Genomic DNA, 13,971 nt, shown 5'->3' on the forward strand with positions numbered 1-13,971 from the left:
CTAACGGCTCATAACCGAGATAGCCAACAACCCCAAATGTATTATTTAAAAAAATCACGCTTTTTAAGTTTATCACGTTATTTGGGGTCTCTGATGATTTTTGAACGCTCAGGTTTGGCAATACCTGAAACGAAGGATATTCTGGGGAAATCAAATCCTAAACACCACCAGAAGCTCTGCCCTAGGCAGATGCTCGATACAAATGAATCTCTGACCCTTGTACTTCAGCAACACTCATCTAGTTTTGAATTGAAGTGTGTGTCTTTTGGCTTGTGCAGGGAGGTAGCTAGTCCTGCTCCATCTGTATGCGGGGAGGGAGGAGTAGTGGGTTCCCCAATAAGGGAGCACACATTAGCCGTGGCTGCAAGGGGGTGTTTATTTGTGTTGAGACAATTAGGGGTGGGACAGCAGTTGGGTGTGCCGGGCGGGGCTATCTTTTCTCTCAGGCAGTGAGTTGGACAGCCCTAGCCTTGGGTGGGAGGAGAGCAAGATGGCAGCCTCCTTGTGGCTGAGCTGCAGCAGCAAAGGGATGGTCAAACTACTCCTGGGTGGGAGACTAGTCGCGGGGGCTTGTGCTTCTCTCCGCCTTGGAGGAGGCTGGAGGCTTCTGCACAGGAGCCATGAGCTGCTGGGTGAGTATTTGGCTTCAGTCACTAACAGGCGGTTTTTAGTTGGCCGCCTGTGACACTGTTAGAACTGCTGCAGCTGTGTGGGGGCCAGCAATGACTTTCAGGGGCAAGGAAAGTGGATGGTAATGACAGAGGCCAGGTGTCTGCGAGGAGTTTGTGGTTAGGGGTGTATCTCTGCAAGCAGGGTATGAGGGTGAGTAGGTGACCTGGACAGAGGAGAGGGTCCATGGGGGTACCTGCTGGAGTGAGTGGGCAGTAATGTTGGGGTGTGGAGGTTTGGCGGGGGGAGAAGCAGAGTGGAATTTATGATTAGCCAGTGGAAGAGAATGAAGGGGGTGGATAACGATGCTCTGGCCAGTGAAAATAGGATGAGGGATGCAAGGCGCGGGGAGAAAGGAAGATGGTGGTATGGCATCAGATTTGGTGTCTAGAGGATAAAGCATATGGCAAACTGGTTTAGACTATTTTCTAATGATAGTTGTGGCTGTTTTTGAGTTGAATGGCTAAAGAATACTGAGAACTGTACTTTCTCAAAGCCCTCTAACTCCCAAATTCCTTCTGTGATTTACCTCCATCCATTTTTCTGCTCCTGGCTCCTTATAAAAAAAAATATTTAGTGTGAGATTAAGTCTGAAAATCTGTAAAACAAAAGAAAGCATTCTGTGCAAGTTGGAGGGTCAAATGTAGAACTTAAAATGGGAGCGACCTTTCATTCTGAAGGGAGGATTCCTGACTCCAGAATTTGCTCTCTGTCTCTCTGAGCCAGAGTTTGGTCTGCAGCTAAAATGAACATCTTTTAAACCTGGTAGTAATTATTGGTGTTTCAGCCGGGGGAACATTTGTAGCAGTACTGCAGGAGGAGGAGTCTGTAGATTAGAGATGACATATTGATTGAAATATTTTGAATGAAATTTTTCATCTTTATGAACTGAAAATGTTTGCAAAATTGTCACTGTTATTGAAATATTTTGAGTTTTGCTAACATTTTTACAAATTTTTATGGAAAGTGACCATTTTGCCAAAATTTTGCCAAAAAATGGTGCCTTTAGAAACTGAAACAACTTCAGAATTTCTAAATATTTTGTTACTTAAACGCACCTCCTGCAAATTCTGTAACATTGGAGTTGCTGCTTGTGACTCCCTAATTAGGTCTCAAATTTTCAGTAAGTGTAGGTGCCATTTTTTAAACAGGATACCTATTTTTTTTTTAATACGGTACCTCTTCAGTGAGTCATCTAATGAACTGAGCACTCTGATCAGAAAAGGACAAATGAAGTGAAAATTGTTGAGTGATCAGGGAATAAAGGGGATGGGTGAAATAACTGAGGAAGTGGAAAGGAATTGAGACAGCTGTGATGGGAGCTGCTTATTTAAATAGGAGTGGAAGTAGAGTGGGAGAGTCACAGGGAAGCCACTTGGAGCTTTTTAGATCTATGAATTTAATTTCACTTATTTCTGCTTATCCCTATAGACTTTATTCTACAGTCCTTACCTAGGCAAAACTTCAGTTCGCTGTGTTTTGCCTGATTAAGGATTCCTGGTTCTAGTCCTACTTGCTATATTGCTTGCCTAAATGACAGCATTTAGTTTTGTCGTGTGTGTGTGGGGGGACGGGAGTGTGAGGGTGGTGGCAATGCATGTGTCTGTTGAGGTTTGAACCTTTTTTCCGACATCTCTCATTTTCTGGGGTGTATGTCTAAATTCTGTAGTAAAATGAATTTTTTTTTATTTCAAACCACATAAAAGGATTTTCTTAAATAAGAGCTCAGATTAATATATAGTTTTCAAATTGCATTTTAAAATAGCTGACAAGTCTTTCTACCTTTGTCTTGCTTCACTTGTCACAGCCTGTGTTTTGCACTTACAACAGCACCTTTCATCAAAGGAACTCAAAACTCTCTGTCGTTTATGGAACTCAATTTTATATTAAATCTCGTATTCTCCTGTGATAAGGATAAGTAGGAGTATTCCTATTTTACAGCTTTGTTGGGACACTGGAGCAATGAAGCATAGAGGAAACAAAGTAATTTGCCTGGTGTCCCATACCAAGTTATTAGTAGAACAAAAGCAGGGCCATGACTCCCATTCCCTTGCTCTTATTGTTCTAAAATCAACTCATGTACTTGCCACCAGTGACTGGATTACTTTTTAATACAGTGAAAATTACTAGAACAAGAAGGAGTATTTACTTCTCTTCTGGACTGTTCTCTTAGAGTTCTCTCAGTCATTAATTTCTGCAGAATGCAAGTTTTTATTTTAAAAAAATAATTAGGTTTCTATCACTTATGGTTGCAAAGATAGTATTCCTGTCTAGTATCAGGGGGTAGCCGTGTTAGTCTGTATCTACAAAAACAACAAGGAGTCTGGTGGCACCTTAAAGACTAACAGATTTATTTGGGCATAAGCTTTCGTGAGTAAAAACCTCACTTCTTCGGATGCATCCGAAGAAGTGAGGTTTTTACTCACGAAAGCTTATGCCCAAATAAATCTGTTAGTCTTTAAGGTGCCACCAGATTCCTTGTTATTCCTGTCTACTTGATTCTACATGTGTACAGTTTTTTTGCTGCTGCTGTTGCAGCTTATAGCTTCTGAAGTAGGAGCAGAGAAAAATTGATAAGACTCTGGTATGTTTTGGTGAGGGTCAGTGGTAAAACTATCAAGAATCATGTCACTTTCACTCTGATACTTAGGAAAACTATGAGCCACTCTAGAGGCAGGTAAAGGAAGACCCAAAAATTGACTATGAGGAAGAGGAGAATTCTATATATAAGATGGAAGGAAGACTTTCAAATTAATGACACACCTACTAGCCAGAAAATGATGGGAAGGAACACCAAGGAGGGTCAAGAGGCAGTACTTTGATAGGCAAAATTCCTCCCCCTTCCCAGGAACTATGGGTTTCTTACCAGGATGTTGTTTCTCAACCTCATTGGTAGTGTCCTTCTCTCACTTGGCATATCAGTCTCTGGTTAGTAGGTGTCTTGGATGTGTTTCAAGCCTGGGTGAGTTTTTAAACTTTTAAAAATACACCATGACCTATTAGTAATACTTTGTAAATGTGTTTTCTGTTGTTAAGAATTTTTTTTTTCCAACTTTCATGTATACTTACAAAGAAGTGTGCTCCCATTGAGGACAGAGGAGATCCCAGAAGACTGGAGAAGGGCAGACATAGTACCTCTCTTTAAAAAGGGGAATTATAGACCAGTCAGCCTAACTTTGATAGCTGGAAAGATACTGGAACAAATTATTAATCAATTTGTAAGCACCTAAAGGATAATAGGATTATATGCATTAGTCACATGGATTTATCAAGAATAAATCATGCCAAACCAACCTAATTTTCTTCTTTGCAGGCTTATTGGCCTGGTTAGTAGAGGAGAAGCAGTAGATGTGAGAGATTTTGATTTTTAGTAAGGCTTTGGACATAGTCCCACATGACGTTCTCATACGTGAACTAGGGAAATGTGGTCTAGATGAAATTACTAGGTGAGTGTGACCCAATGCACCCTTGTATTCACACCCTATATACCACTGTAATAATCTTTGTACAAAATATGCCTTGTGAGATATCATTTGAAAAATATCTTGCTGGTCAATAATATGGTGAAATGTATGCAACAAGACTATATGTGAAGTTATAATTTCCCCCTATATTATGTTGATAGCACATGTTCAGACCCACATAGAGCTGCTTAACCACTCCTGCCTAGTGGGGGCTGTCTGAAAGGAATGTGCGTTTACCTCAATTTATAGACCAGTAGTAAACAAGGTCCTTGAGACAGCAAGAGAGAGACAAGGCAAATCTGCACTTCAACATATACAAGGGAGGAGAAAGAGCAGGAGAGCACCTTCATGATCAGACTACACATCACCTTCTTTACTGTTTGAATAAACTTTGCTTTGAGGGGGTAATCCTTAGATGAATCCACTTCAAATGGGACTGGACTATAAAAGTGAGGGGTAAAAACACCCCAGGGATTCTTTCTCACTCACTCTCACCTAAAAAGATAAAGGAACCAGCCCTTTAGACTTTCAAGGCAGATTCTGACTGAAGAACTTGGTCAGCTATGTTGCTGGGAACATGTAAGAATTTTATCTTGAACCAAGTCTAGTTTAAGTTGAGTCTTACTACTAGGAAACATTTTATCTGTATTTCTCTTGTAACCATTTCTGATTTTAGTGCCTTGTACTTGTACTCACTTAAAACCTCTCTCTTTGTAGTATAATAAACTTTTTATTCTGTAGTCCAAACTAATCAGTGTTGTGTTTAAACTGGATTGTTTGGTAACTCCAGTTAAAGTAGCAAACTGTTGTACATTGACCTCTTACAGGTATAATAGATGTCTAATATCTGAACTGCCCAGGAGAGGGCTGGGCAGTGCAAAACACACAGTTTGGGGAACAATCCAGGACTGGAAGTGTGTTGCGGTCACTCTGAAAGTAGTAAACAAGGCTGCTGGAAACCAGTGTGTGGCTGGTGTGCAGCTGAAAGGCTGCTAGTGTCAGAGTGGCTGGACCAGGACACGAGCTATATACAGACATGTATGGTGTGACCTGCATGCTGTTTGTGAGGGGCTCAAATTGGGAGCTACATCAGCAAGGCATTGTTAGGCACCTAAGGTTGCAGGGCAGGTGGTGACACAAACCCTCACTGGTCTGGATTGTGCCCCGGAATGTGAGAGTGGGTGCAAAATTGGTTGAAAGCCTGTACTCAGAGTAGTTATCAATGGTTCTCTCTCAAAATTGGAGATGTATCTAGTGAGGTCCTGCTGGGGTTTCTCCTATGTCCAGTACTAATCAATATTTACGTTAATGACTTGATAATGGAGTGGAGAGTATTCAGAAACACAATCTGTGAACAGTTGCAGGCAGTTTGGAGGACAGGATTGGAATTCAAAACAACCTTGACAAATTGGAGAATTGGTCTGACATCAACAAGATGAGATTCAGTAGGACAAGTGCAAAGCAAATTCAGTAAGACAAGTACATTTAGGAGTGAAGTATCAAATGCACAACTACAAAATGGAAAATAACTAGCTAGGCAGTACAGTAAAACCTCAGACTTATGGACACCTCCGGAATGGAGGTTGTCTGTTCAGAGTTACAAAGTGCAGTTTGGGCTTCAGTTCCAGCAGCTGACATTCCAAGCCAGGTTTCAGCAGCAGTTGAACTCGGACTCCCTCCTCAGTGCGGGCAACTTCCTTGTAGATAGCTTCTTTCCCTGGGTCGGACTGCAACCTTAATCCCACTCCCCTGGCCGGAAGCGGGATAAACAGCGTCGCCCCTCCTGGAAGGGCTGTGTGTGAAAACAGTGTCTCCTTCCAGCCAGAGATCCCAGCGTTGCTCCTACTCTGCTGGCTGCCTTGGGCTGGCAGCCCCAGCGTCTTCATTCTTAGATGTAAGTGGCTGCCCCGCGCATGGGGGTGGGGTGGGGACAGGCAGCCCAGATGTGCCTACCTTTAAGATGCAATACAGGCACAGTACAATATATATATATTTTTTTGGTTTCCGCTGCTGCCTTATTGGTTACTTGCAGTTTCAGACAGTGTCTTGTTGACCGGTCAGTCCGTAACTCTGGTGTTCATATCTTTGAGGTTCTACTGTAGTACTGCTGAAATGGATCTGGAGGTTATAGTATATCGCAAATTGAATATGAGTCAGCAGTGTGATGCAGTTGCAAGAGAGGCTAATATCATCCTGGAGTGTATGAACAGGAGAGTTGTATGTAAGATACGGGAGGTAAGTGTCTGCTGTCCCCTACGCTGGTGAGGCTTCAGCTGGAATATTGTGTCCATTTCTGGATGTCACACTTTAAGAAAGATGTGGACAAATTAAGAGCGAATCCAGAGGAAAGCAACAAAAATGATAAAAGGTTTAGTAAACCTGATTTAGGAGGAAAGTTTCAAAACAAATCAGGGCATTTTTAATCTTGAGAAAAGAAGACAGGGGGTCCTGATAAGTCTTCAAATATGGTAAGGGCTGTTATAAAGAGGACTGTGATCAATTGTTCTCCATGTCCACTGAACATAGGAGAAGAAGTAATGGGGTTAATCTGCAGCAAGGGCGGTTTAGGTTAGATATTAGGAAACCCTTAATTCCCTTAATAGGGATAATAAATCATTGGACTAGACTTCCAAGGGAAGTTGTGGAATCCCCATCATTGGAGATTTTTAAGAGCAGGTTAAACAAACACCTGTTGGAGAAGGTCTAGGTATTCTTGGTCCTGCTTCAGTGGAGGAGATTGGAGTAGATGACCTTTAGGGTGTGTGTGTGTGGGGTGCAGGGTCCTGGTGGCGCTTACCGCGGCTCCCAGAAAGTAGCCACCAGGTCCCTGCAGCCCCTAGGCACAGGGTGGCCAGGGAGGCTGCCCTTGCACCCTCAGGTGCTCCCCCCGCAGCTCCCATTGGTTGCAGTTCCCAGCCAATGGAAGCTGATTAGCTGGCACTAGGGGCGGGGGCAGCATGCAGTGCCTCCCAGGCTGCAGCTATGCCTAGTGGCCGTAGGGACATGCTGGCCACTTCTGGGAGCTGCACGGAGCCAGGGCAGGCCCTTAGCTCCAGCCCAGACTGTGCTGCCAATCAGACTTTTAACAGCCCGGTCAGCCGTGCCAACTGGGGCCGCCGGGGTCCCTTTTCGACTGGGCGTTCCGGTCGAAAACTGGACGCCTGGCAACCCTATGCTCAGATAAACTATTGCTGCAGTTCCAAAGGGACGTTATGTGGGAAAGTAATAGTAAGAAAGCAATGTTTTTTCAGTTGTCTGTTAATGTGACTAGATAATAGGAAAGGAGGAGAGCCAGCATCTTTTGCTTGATCAAACATCTGCCTGCAGATAGTCAGCAAGTACTGGTTAGGGAGTCACTGGTCTCCAACATCCATTTCTTCTTCTGTGCCTTTACACTGCGTCACATATCACAGGCTCTTTAAAGTCAGACTAGAACTTTAAATAATTGTGATAACTTTTTCTCTTTAAAGATTTTCCTGTTATATCCATGGCAGTTGAAGACTTCTTAAAACAGGTTCTAGAGCAAAAATGGACTAATTGAAATTGTACCCATTTTGTACCAATCTAAGAGAAGCACACTTTCCCATTGTAATCTGTAATTGCAGTATTAACACTTCTTGCTGTTAGCCTTGCTATAATGTTTCCTGAGGTACATATGCCATAGTATCTGTATTTTGTCTAACCTGCAGATGGTGCAAGTGTGTTATCTTTAGAGTGGTTTGAACAATGTTATTTTAATGAGCACTAGTATTAAGGGAATGAGCTGTGTCTGACCCTCATGGAATATAGAAGATGTGCAGGGGGGAGAGAGAGAGGAGCTGAAGTGAAATGTTACTGGGTAATTTATTCTGGCATTGATCCAGCCCTCTACTATAGATCTTTGGTTCACATAATGTGCTCCCATAAGCAGAGAGATTTGATATGAAATTCCAGCAATGCCATATGTAGACTAGTCAAAGTAATGAAGCTTAGAAGATCTGCTTCATAATAGCAGCAAATTGGTTTGTACTACGTTTATATTTGAAGAGGGAATGGGCATTCTAAAACTCTGTAGGGCTGCACTTTAAATGCAATATAGGGCTAGAACCTTGATGAGGGAAGACACTGGTGCACTTTTTTCACAGAGAGAGGAAAATAGTCCCCTAATGTAGTTTTTTATATCTCAGCTATTGCTGTGTTATGTTTGCACTGATATAGAAGCGTAATAAATTTTGTCTTTACAACTGACTGGGTAATGTTGTAGGAAGCTATGAAATAGTATTTCAGCTGAGGATGCTGAGGCACTTGTATCTAGTTCACTGCAGCTTTTCTGTTTTGACAAAGCGCTTGCTGTACCCATTTCAAGGCAGGTGAAACAATTATAAGCAGTGAGCATAGAAGTTCTGACTAGTGCATTGGAAGATAAAGTGCAGTGCAAATCCACAGGATTTTTCAAATCCGTTAAATTAAATCTAATGTCTGGAAGGAACATAACCCCTAAAGTGGTCACCAAATATGGAATCGTTATGGCCTCAGTGAGGGTTTCAAGTTAGCAATTGGTTTGTGTTTAAAAAAACATTTTAAATTGATTCTCTTAAATACAATTGGTTGTAGATTTAGAAATGGCCCTAAATAAACAGTAGATGGCTATTAAAATATTGATGGCAGCAGCATGGTCTGGTGTACTGAGCATGGAACTGGAAGCCAAGAACTCATGAGGTCTAATCCCAGCTCCACTACCACCACAGTGAAGCTCTGTGCAAGTCACTGAAACGTGTGTTTCCCCACCTATAAAATAAGTATACTGCTTACCTCCCAGGAGTCTTGTGAGAATTAGCTAATTGTTGTACAGATTGTTGAATCTGGAAAGTGCTACATAAATGCTAAGCATTATTAATACAAAGGCAGGATTATTGAGTATAGATTTGTTTTTGGTGAAGGGGAATCACTCCTCATAATCTTAATTGTTTGTAATGAACAACTGGGATTATTGCTTAAATTAAAGTAAGCCTGTATGATCTGGTCCAGAAGTGATTGTAGCAGCCTTAAGAAAATGACATCAAAAATCTGTTTGCTCTGCTCATACTGACTTTCCACTTTGGACGGTAAAGTTGTAGGATGAGACCATGATGCCCAAGTTTCCACCAGTTGGCATCTACAAAGCTACTACAGGACAGGCCCAACAAAGAAAATAAAAGAACGCCACTAGCTGCCACCTTCAGCCCCCAACTGAAACCTCTCCAGCGCATCATCAAAGATCTACAACCTATCCTGAAAGATGATCCCTCACTCTCACACATCTTGGGAGACAGACCAGTCCTCGCTTACAGACAGCCTCCCAACCTTAAGCAAATACTCACCAGCAACCCCACACCGTACAACAAAAACACTAACCTAGGAACCTATCCTTGCAACAAAGCCCGATGCCAGCTCTGGCCACATATCTATTCAAGTGACACCATCATAGGACCTAACCACGTCAGCCACACCATCGGGCTCATTCACCTGCACATCTACCAACGTGATATATGCCATCATGTGCCAGCAATGCCCCTCTCCCATGTACATTGGCCAAACTGGACAGTCTCTACGCAAAAGAATAAATGGACACAAATCTGACATCAGGAATCATAACATTCAAAAACCAGTGGGAAAACACTTCAACCTTTCTAATCACTCAGTGACAGACTTGAAGGTGTCAGTTTTGCAACAAAAAAACGTCAAAAACAGACTCCAAAGAGATACTGCTGAACTCGAATTAATATGCAAATTAGACAAAATTAACTTAGGCCTAAACAGAGACTGAGAATGGTTGGCTCATTACACTAATTGAATTCCCCCCCCCCCTGTTAAGTTCTCCTCACACCTTCTATGGGTCATCTCAATTATCACTTCAAAGTTTTTTCTTCTGCTGCTACTGATAGCTCTTCTCAATTGACTGGCCTCTTACAATTGGTATGTGTACTTCCACCTTTTCATATTCTCTGTATGTATAAATATCTTCTGTCTGTGTGTTCCATTCTATGCATCTGAAGAAGTGGGCTGTAGCCCACGAAAGCTTATGCTGAAATAAATTTGTTAGTCTCTAAAGTGCCACAAGTACTCCTGTTCTTTTTGCAGATACAGACTAACACGGCTGCTACTTTGTAATAAGTCCTGACGCTGTCCCACAGCTAATGAGCTGCTCAGGTCCCAGAGACCCCAAGGCAAAATTCTTAAACTAGGAGGTGGGGAATGTCTGTTTTGCTAGTGGGGCCCAAACCTGTAGGTGTGCTTTCAGCACGCCTTATACCTGTCAAACCCTGCAGTAGGAGGGCCAGATGCAGAGCATCTACACACAAAAAATGGCTAGGGACACAGGGAAATGGAAGGCAAGTGTGAGAATGGTGAGCAGGAGAGACAGAGAGATGATTTGGCTGCTATGACATTGGGCTCTCTAAGCAGCTGACGTGGCCTAAGTACGTAGCTCTAGGAGAGGATTTGCAGCTAAGGATCCTGAGTGATGGGAGGCACTAATCTCCAGTCCATCAGCCGGGCTTGCTGTGTCAGTTGCTTAGACACCCAAGCCCCTCTCCCTTCCTGGGCCTCCTGCTCCTGGCAAGCTTAGGTGGCTTCTTAGGATCCTTGTCTTAGGTGCTTAACTCTCCCTATGAATTGTGTGGGAAGCTTGGGTACCTATCTCAGGACTGAGGATTCCACTAGACAGCTGGCATCTAGGGGTTAGTTATTGGAATGCTGAGCAGAGCAACGCCTGTGTCCTTTGAGGATCTGGACCTCAGTGTCTCCATCTGTAATAAGAAGATAATACTTAAACCCACTGTGCTTTGTGTTTCCAGATGAAAAATCCGGTAGAAGTGCAGTGGTGGTGGCGTTATACCAGGGTATAAGGAGTGGTTAGTGAGTTCAGGACCTGCCAACTCCTCCCCTGCTCCCAACCAGCTTTTCATAAGGGTTGTCCTGCTCCTAGTGATGCTAGAAAGTGCCAGTGTAGCTTATGTCTCTCTTGGAAAAAACACTGTTTTGGTATGTGCATCTACGCTAGGCCTTATAATATAGTAGCTTTAAAAAAATCACTAACATCATTATGCCAGTATAAGCTTTAAGTGTAGACCAGGCTTAACATCTGGTATTTGTGAGCCACCATGGCTAGAAATGAATGCTATATATCACTGGAAAGCTAGAGATCTCTGCTTTTCTGTGATGTGTGTCCACTTATTACTATTTGTATATAGGCCCACATTAGGCATTTTAAATTGTTTGGATTTTAACATGAGTGATAGGCCTGAAGCATGTGACCAAAAAGAACACACTCATGAGAAATGTGGTTTGTTTGTGTTAAACTCATAGTGACCTTGGAAATACCAGTGTTATCTTATTTAAAGTTTGGGCTAAGCTATAGAAATAAACAAAACATGGTTAAGTGGACACCAGATGCAGTATGTAACTGGTTAGAAATGCTTAGTCCAGTAGCTGGGGGAAAATGTGGCAAAGTGAAATATGGAGGAATCCTTGAAGAAAGCAGAGGGGAATCTAAACTCAGCTTACTTTAGCTGAGGTCCACTAACCATCAAAGACATTACTTGTTTGTTATATAAAGCAGCAATGTTTTCTAGGGGTTCTTTGTCAGAGCTTTTCCTTGCCCTTCTGGAGCCACACCATGATGGGAAGGTATTTCCTGGCCCAGATCTGGTTGTGTGTATTTGGCCAATGCTTATACAGTAACTGTTATTGTTACTAAGGTATAGAATACAGTTATATATGCTTATTTGTATTTTGATGTAGCCAGCACCAAGTGGCCTTTGGACTAATAAAGAAATGCTTGTGTGGAAACTGAGTTGTGGTAAACCTTAATAAAATTATTGAATGTTCATGACCTAAGCACTTTAAATCACAGTATTCTTATTATCATGTTTTATTCTCAGCCTTTCAGGTTTGATATACTAATTGAGGCCAGTGTCTCAAAACAGACTGTTAGAACTGGAACCAAGTCTGTGTATTTTATGAAAGCTTTCAAGTCTTATACAGTGATAATTTCTAATTCTGGGTGTCCATAATATGATAACATAGTGAAAATATTTGAGTAAAAAAAGCCATGGACCCATGCTGTGAGGTGCACTATTTCACATATTCTCAAGGATAAACAGGGTTTGGCAAACTAGTACAAATATTCTCCGGACCAGTAACTTTTCTAAGCACTAGTCCTGGACCAACAGTGATCAGAAAGAAAGATTATTAATCCCTGTGGATAATACAGCCACAAAACAGAATTTGATTGGGAATAGTCTCTGGATTCACTTTTACAAATGCTAAAATAATGAGTAATGCTAAAGTTAAATAATTTAAGTACCAGAGCAAAGACAGGTCAGTTTCTATGACTGATTTGGAACAAGAGAGAACTAATTAAAGAATAGAAGGCAGGAGCAAATTTATTTATATTTCTGCACTGTGGACTTTCTGGGAGCATGAACCATGTATAACTTCAACTCAGTTTTACAATTCATGTGCTTTAGGGATGATGACCCTTTGGGTGTGGCTCTACAGAGACTTTGGGGAATAAATGAACTCTGTTTTCTTTCTGTGCAAGATCTTTATAGCCTGCAAGCATACTAAAATTTGTTACAATATTTTCACTTTGCAGAAAAGGTCCACATTGTATCCAGAAAGGATGAAAAAAATAGATCTTGTTTTATCTCCGCTGTTGAATAAATAAGCATTCTTCCATAAGTACACTTGTAAAGAAATAATAACTTTCTCTTTCAGTAGTGTGTATATACTATATATATATATACTATAGCACAATAATGAACAAGTTAAGATTTGTAAGATGTATTAACATTAATGAATTACAGAACAAGGGTGGATATTTTTATTTATTTCATTGGATTGTTTGCCCATTCACTCATTTTGCTTTTAACTCTCATTTCTTTCCTTTCTCAGAGATCTCAACTGTATTAACTGTGTGATAAGCAAAGGTTTTAGTGGTTAATTCCAGTGTCTTGTTTTCCAGGTATTCCTGCATTTAAAATACTCATGCCTGCACTGTCTCCTACAATGGAGGAAGGAAATATTGTGAAATGGTTAAAAAAGGAAGGTGAGAGATAATTATCTAAAATAACATATTTAGTGAGCTATGCTTTGGTTCTCCAACTCATTATGTAGACTATTTTGTAAGAGCAGGATCACTTACTAGGTGCCAACTCTCTACCGAATACCCCATCCACAAATTGCTGGTTCTCAAAAATGTTTCTTCTTGCTGTCTATCAAGGACAAGTTCCATGGACCACCGGTTCGCTAGTCACAGTCTGAAAACTACCTCTAAGCTACGCTGTTAACATATTTTGTATTTTTGCAAATACATTCTTGACTCTCAAGTCAAGAAGCATCTTCGCGCTCTGCTTCTGAGAGCGTATGTGTTTTTAGAAAAATAGTAATGGACAAGTAATATTGTAGATTATTCATAATGTACACATGACTAGATTCTCATGAAATATCACAAATGATTTTTGGGATGATTCACCAATATCGAAATCCTAGATAACTTCAGAGGCGTTGTGAAATCAGATATTACATTCCCAAGTTCTTACAGCAATTTGAGTTTGACTGCGTTTTGTGAAAGAAACCTCTGTATGTGGTAATATTTCCATATCAATGTAATGTGAAACTTTAGTTTGTACTAACTAAACTTTATTTGAATCTTTAAGGGTGGGTATATACCCCATCATTGGCACACTAGAATCATTAAGCTAAACACTTAGGCCTTGTCTACACTAGTTTTGTTGACACAAGTTATGCTGACATACAGCCACCACTGGAATTAAACTGCTGTTGCATGTCCACACTAGACTTCTTGTGTGGGAGG

General features: G+C 41.4%; 1 protein-coding gene across 3 annotated transcripts in view; it reads left to right on the top strand.

Moving 5' to 3' along the window:
- The first annotated feature begins 409 nt into the window (after positions 1–409).
- PDHX (pyruvate dehydrogenase complex component X) overlaps positions 410–13,971 on the top strand; it is a 127,212-nt gene continuing 113,650 nt past the window's right edge. Inside the window, exons 1-2 of one of the 3 annotated variants that reach the window (XM_065592688.1) lie at positions 414–632; positions 13,120–13,203. In XM_065592688.1, the coding sequence (XP_065448760.1) occupies positions 491–632; positions 13,120–13,203 (226 nt within the window). In that variant the 5' untranslated portion in view covers positions 414–490. Of the gene's footprint in view, positions 633–9,223; positions 10,068–13,119; positions 13,204–13,971 lie in introns of those variants that run through there. The other 2 variants (XM_065592690.1, XM_065592689.1) reach the window with 2 other exon arrangements.

Source organism: Chrysemys picta, chromosome 4 (assembly GCF_011386835.1).
Source record: "Chrysemys picta bellii isolate R12L10 chromosome 4, ASM1138683v2, whole genome shotgun sequence".
NCBI lineage: Eukaryota > Metazoa > Chordata > Testudines > Emydidae > Chrysemys > Chrysemys picta.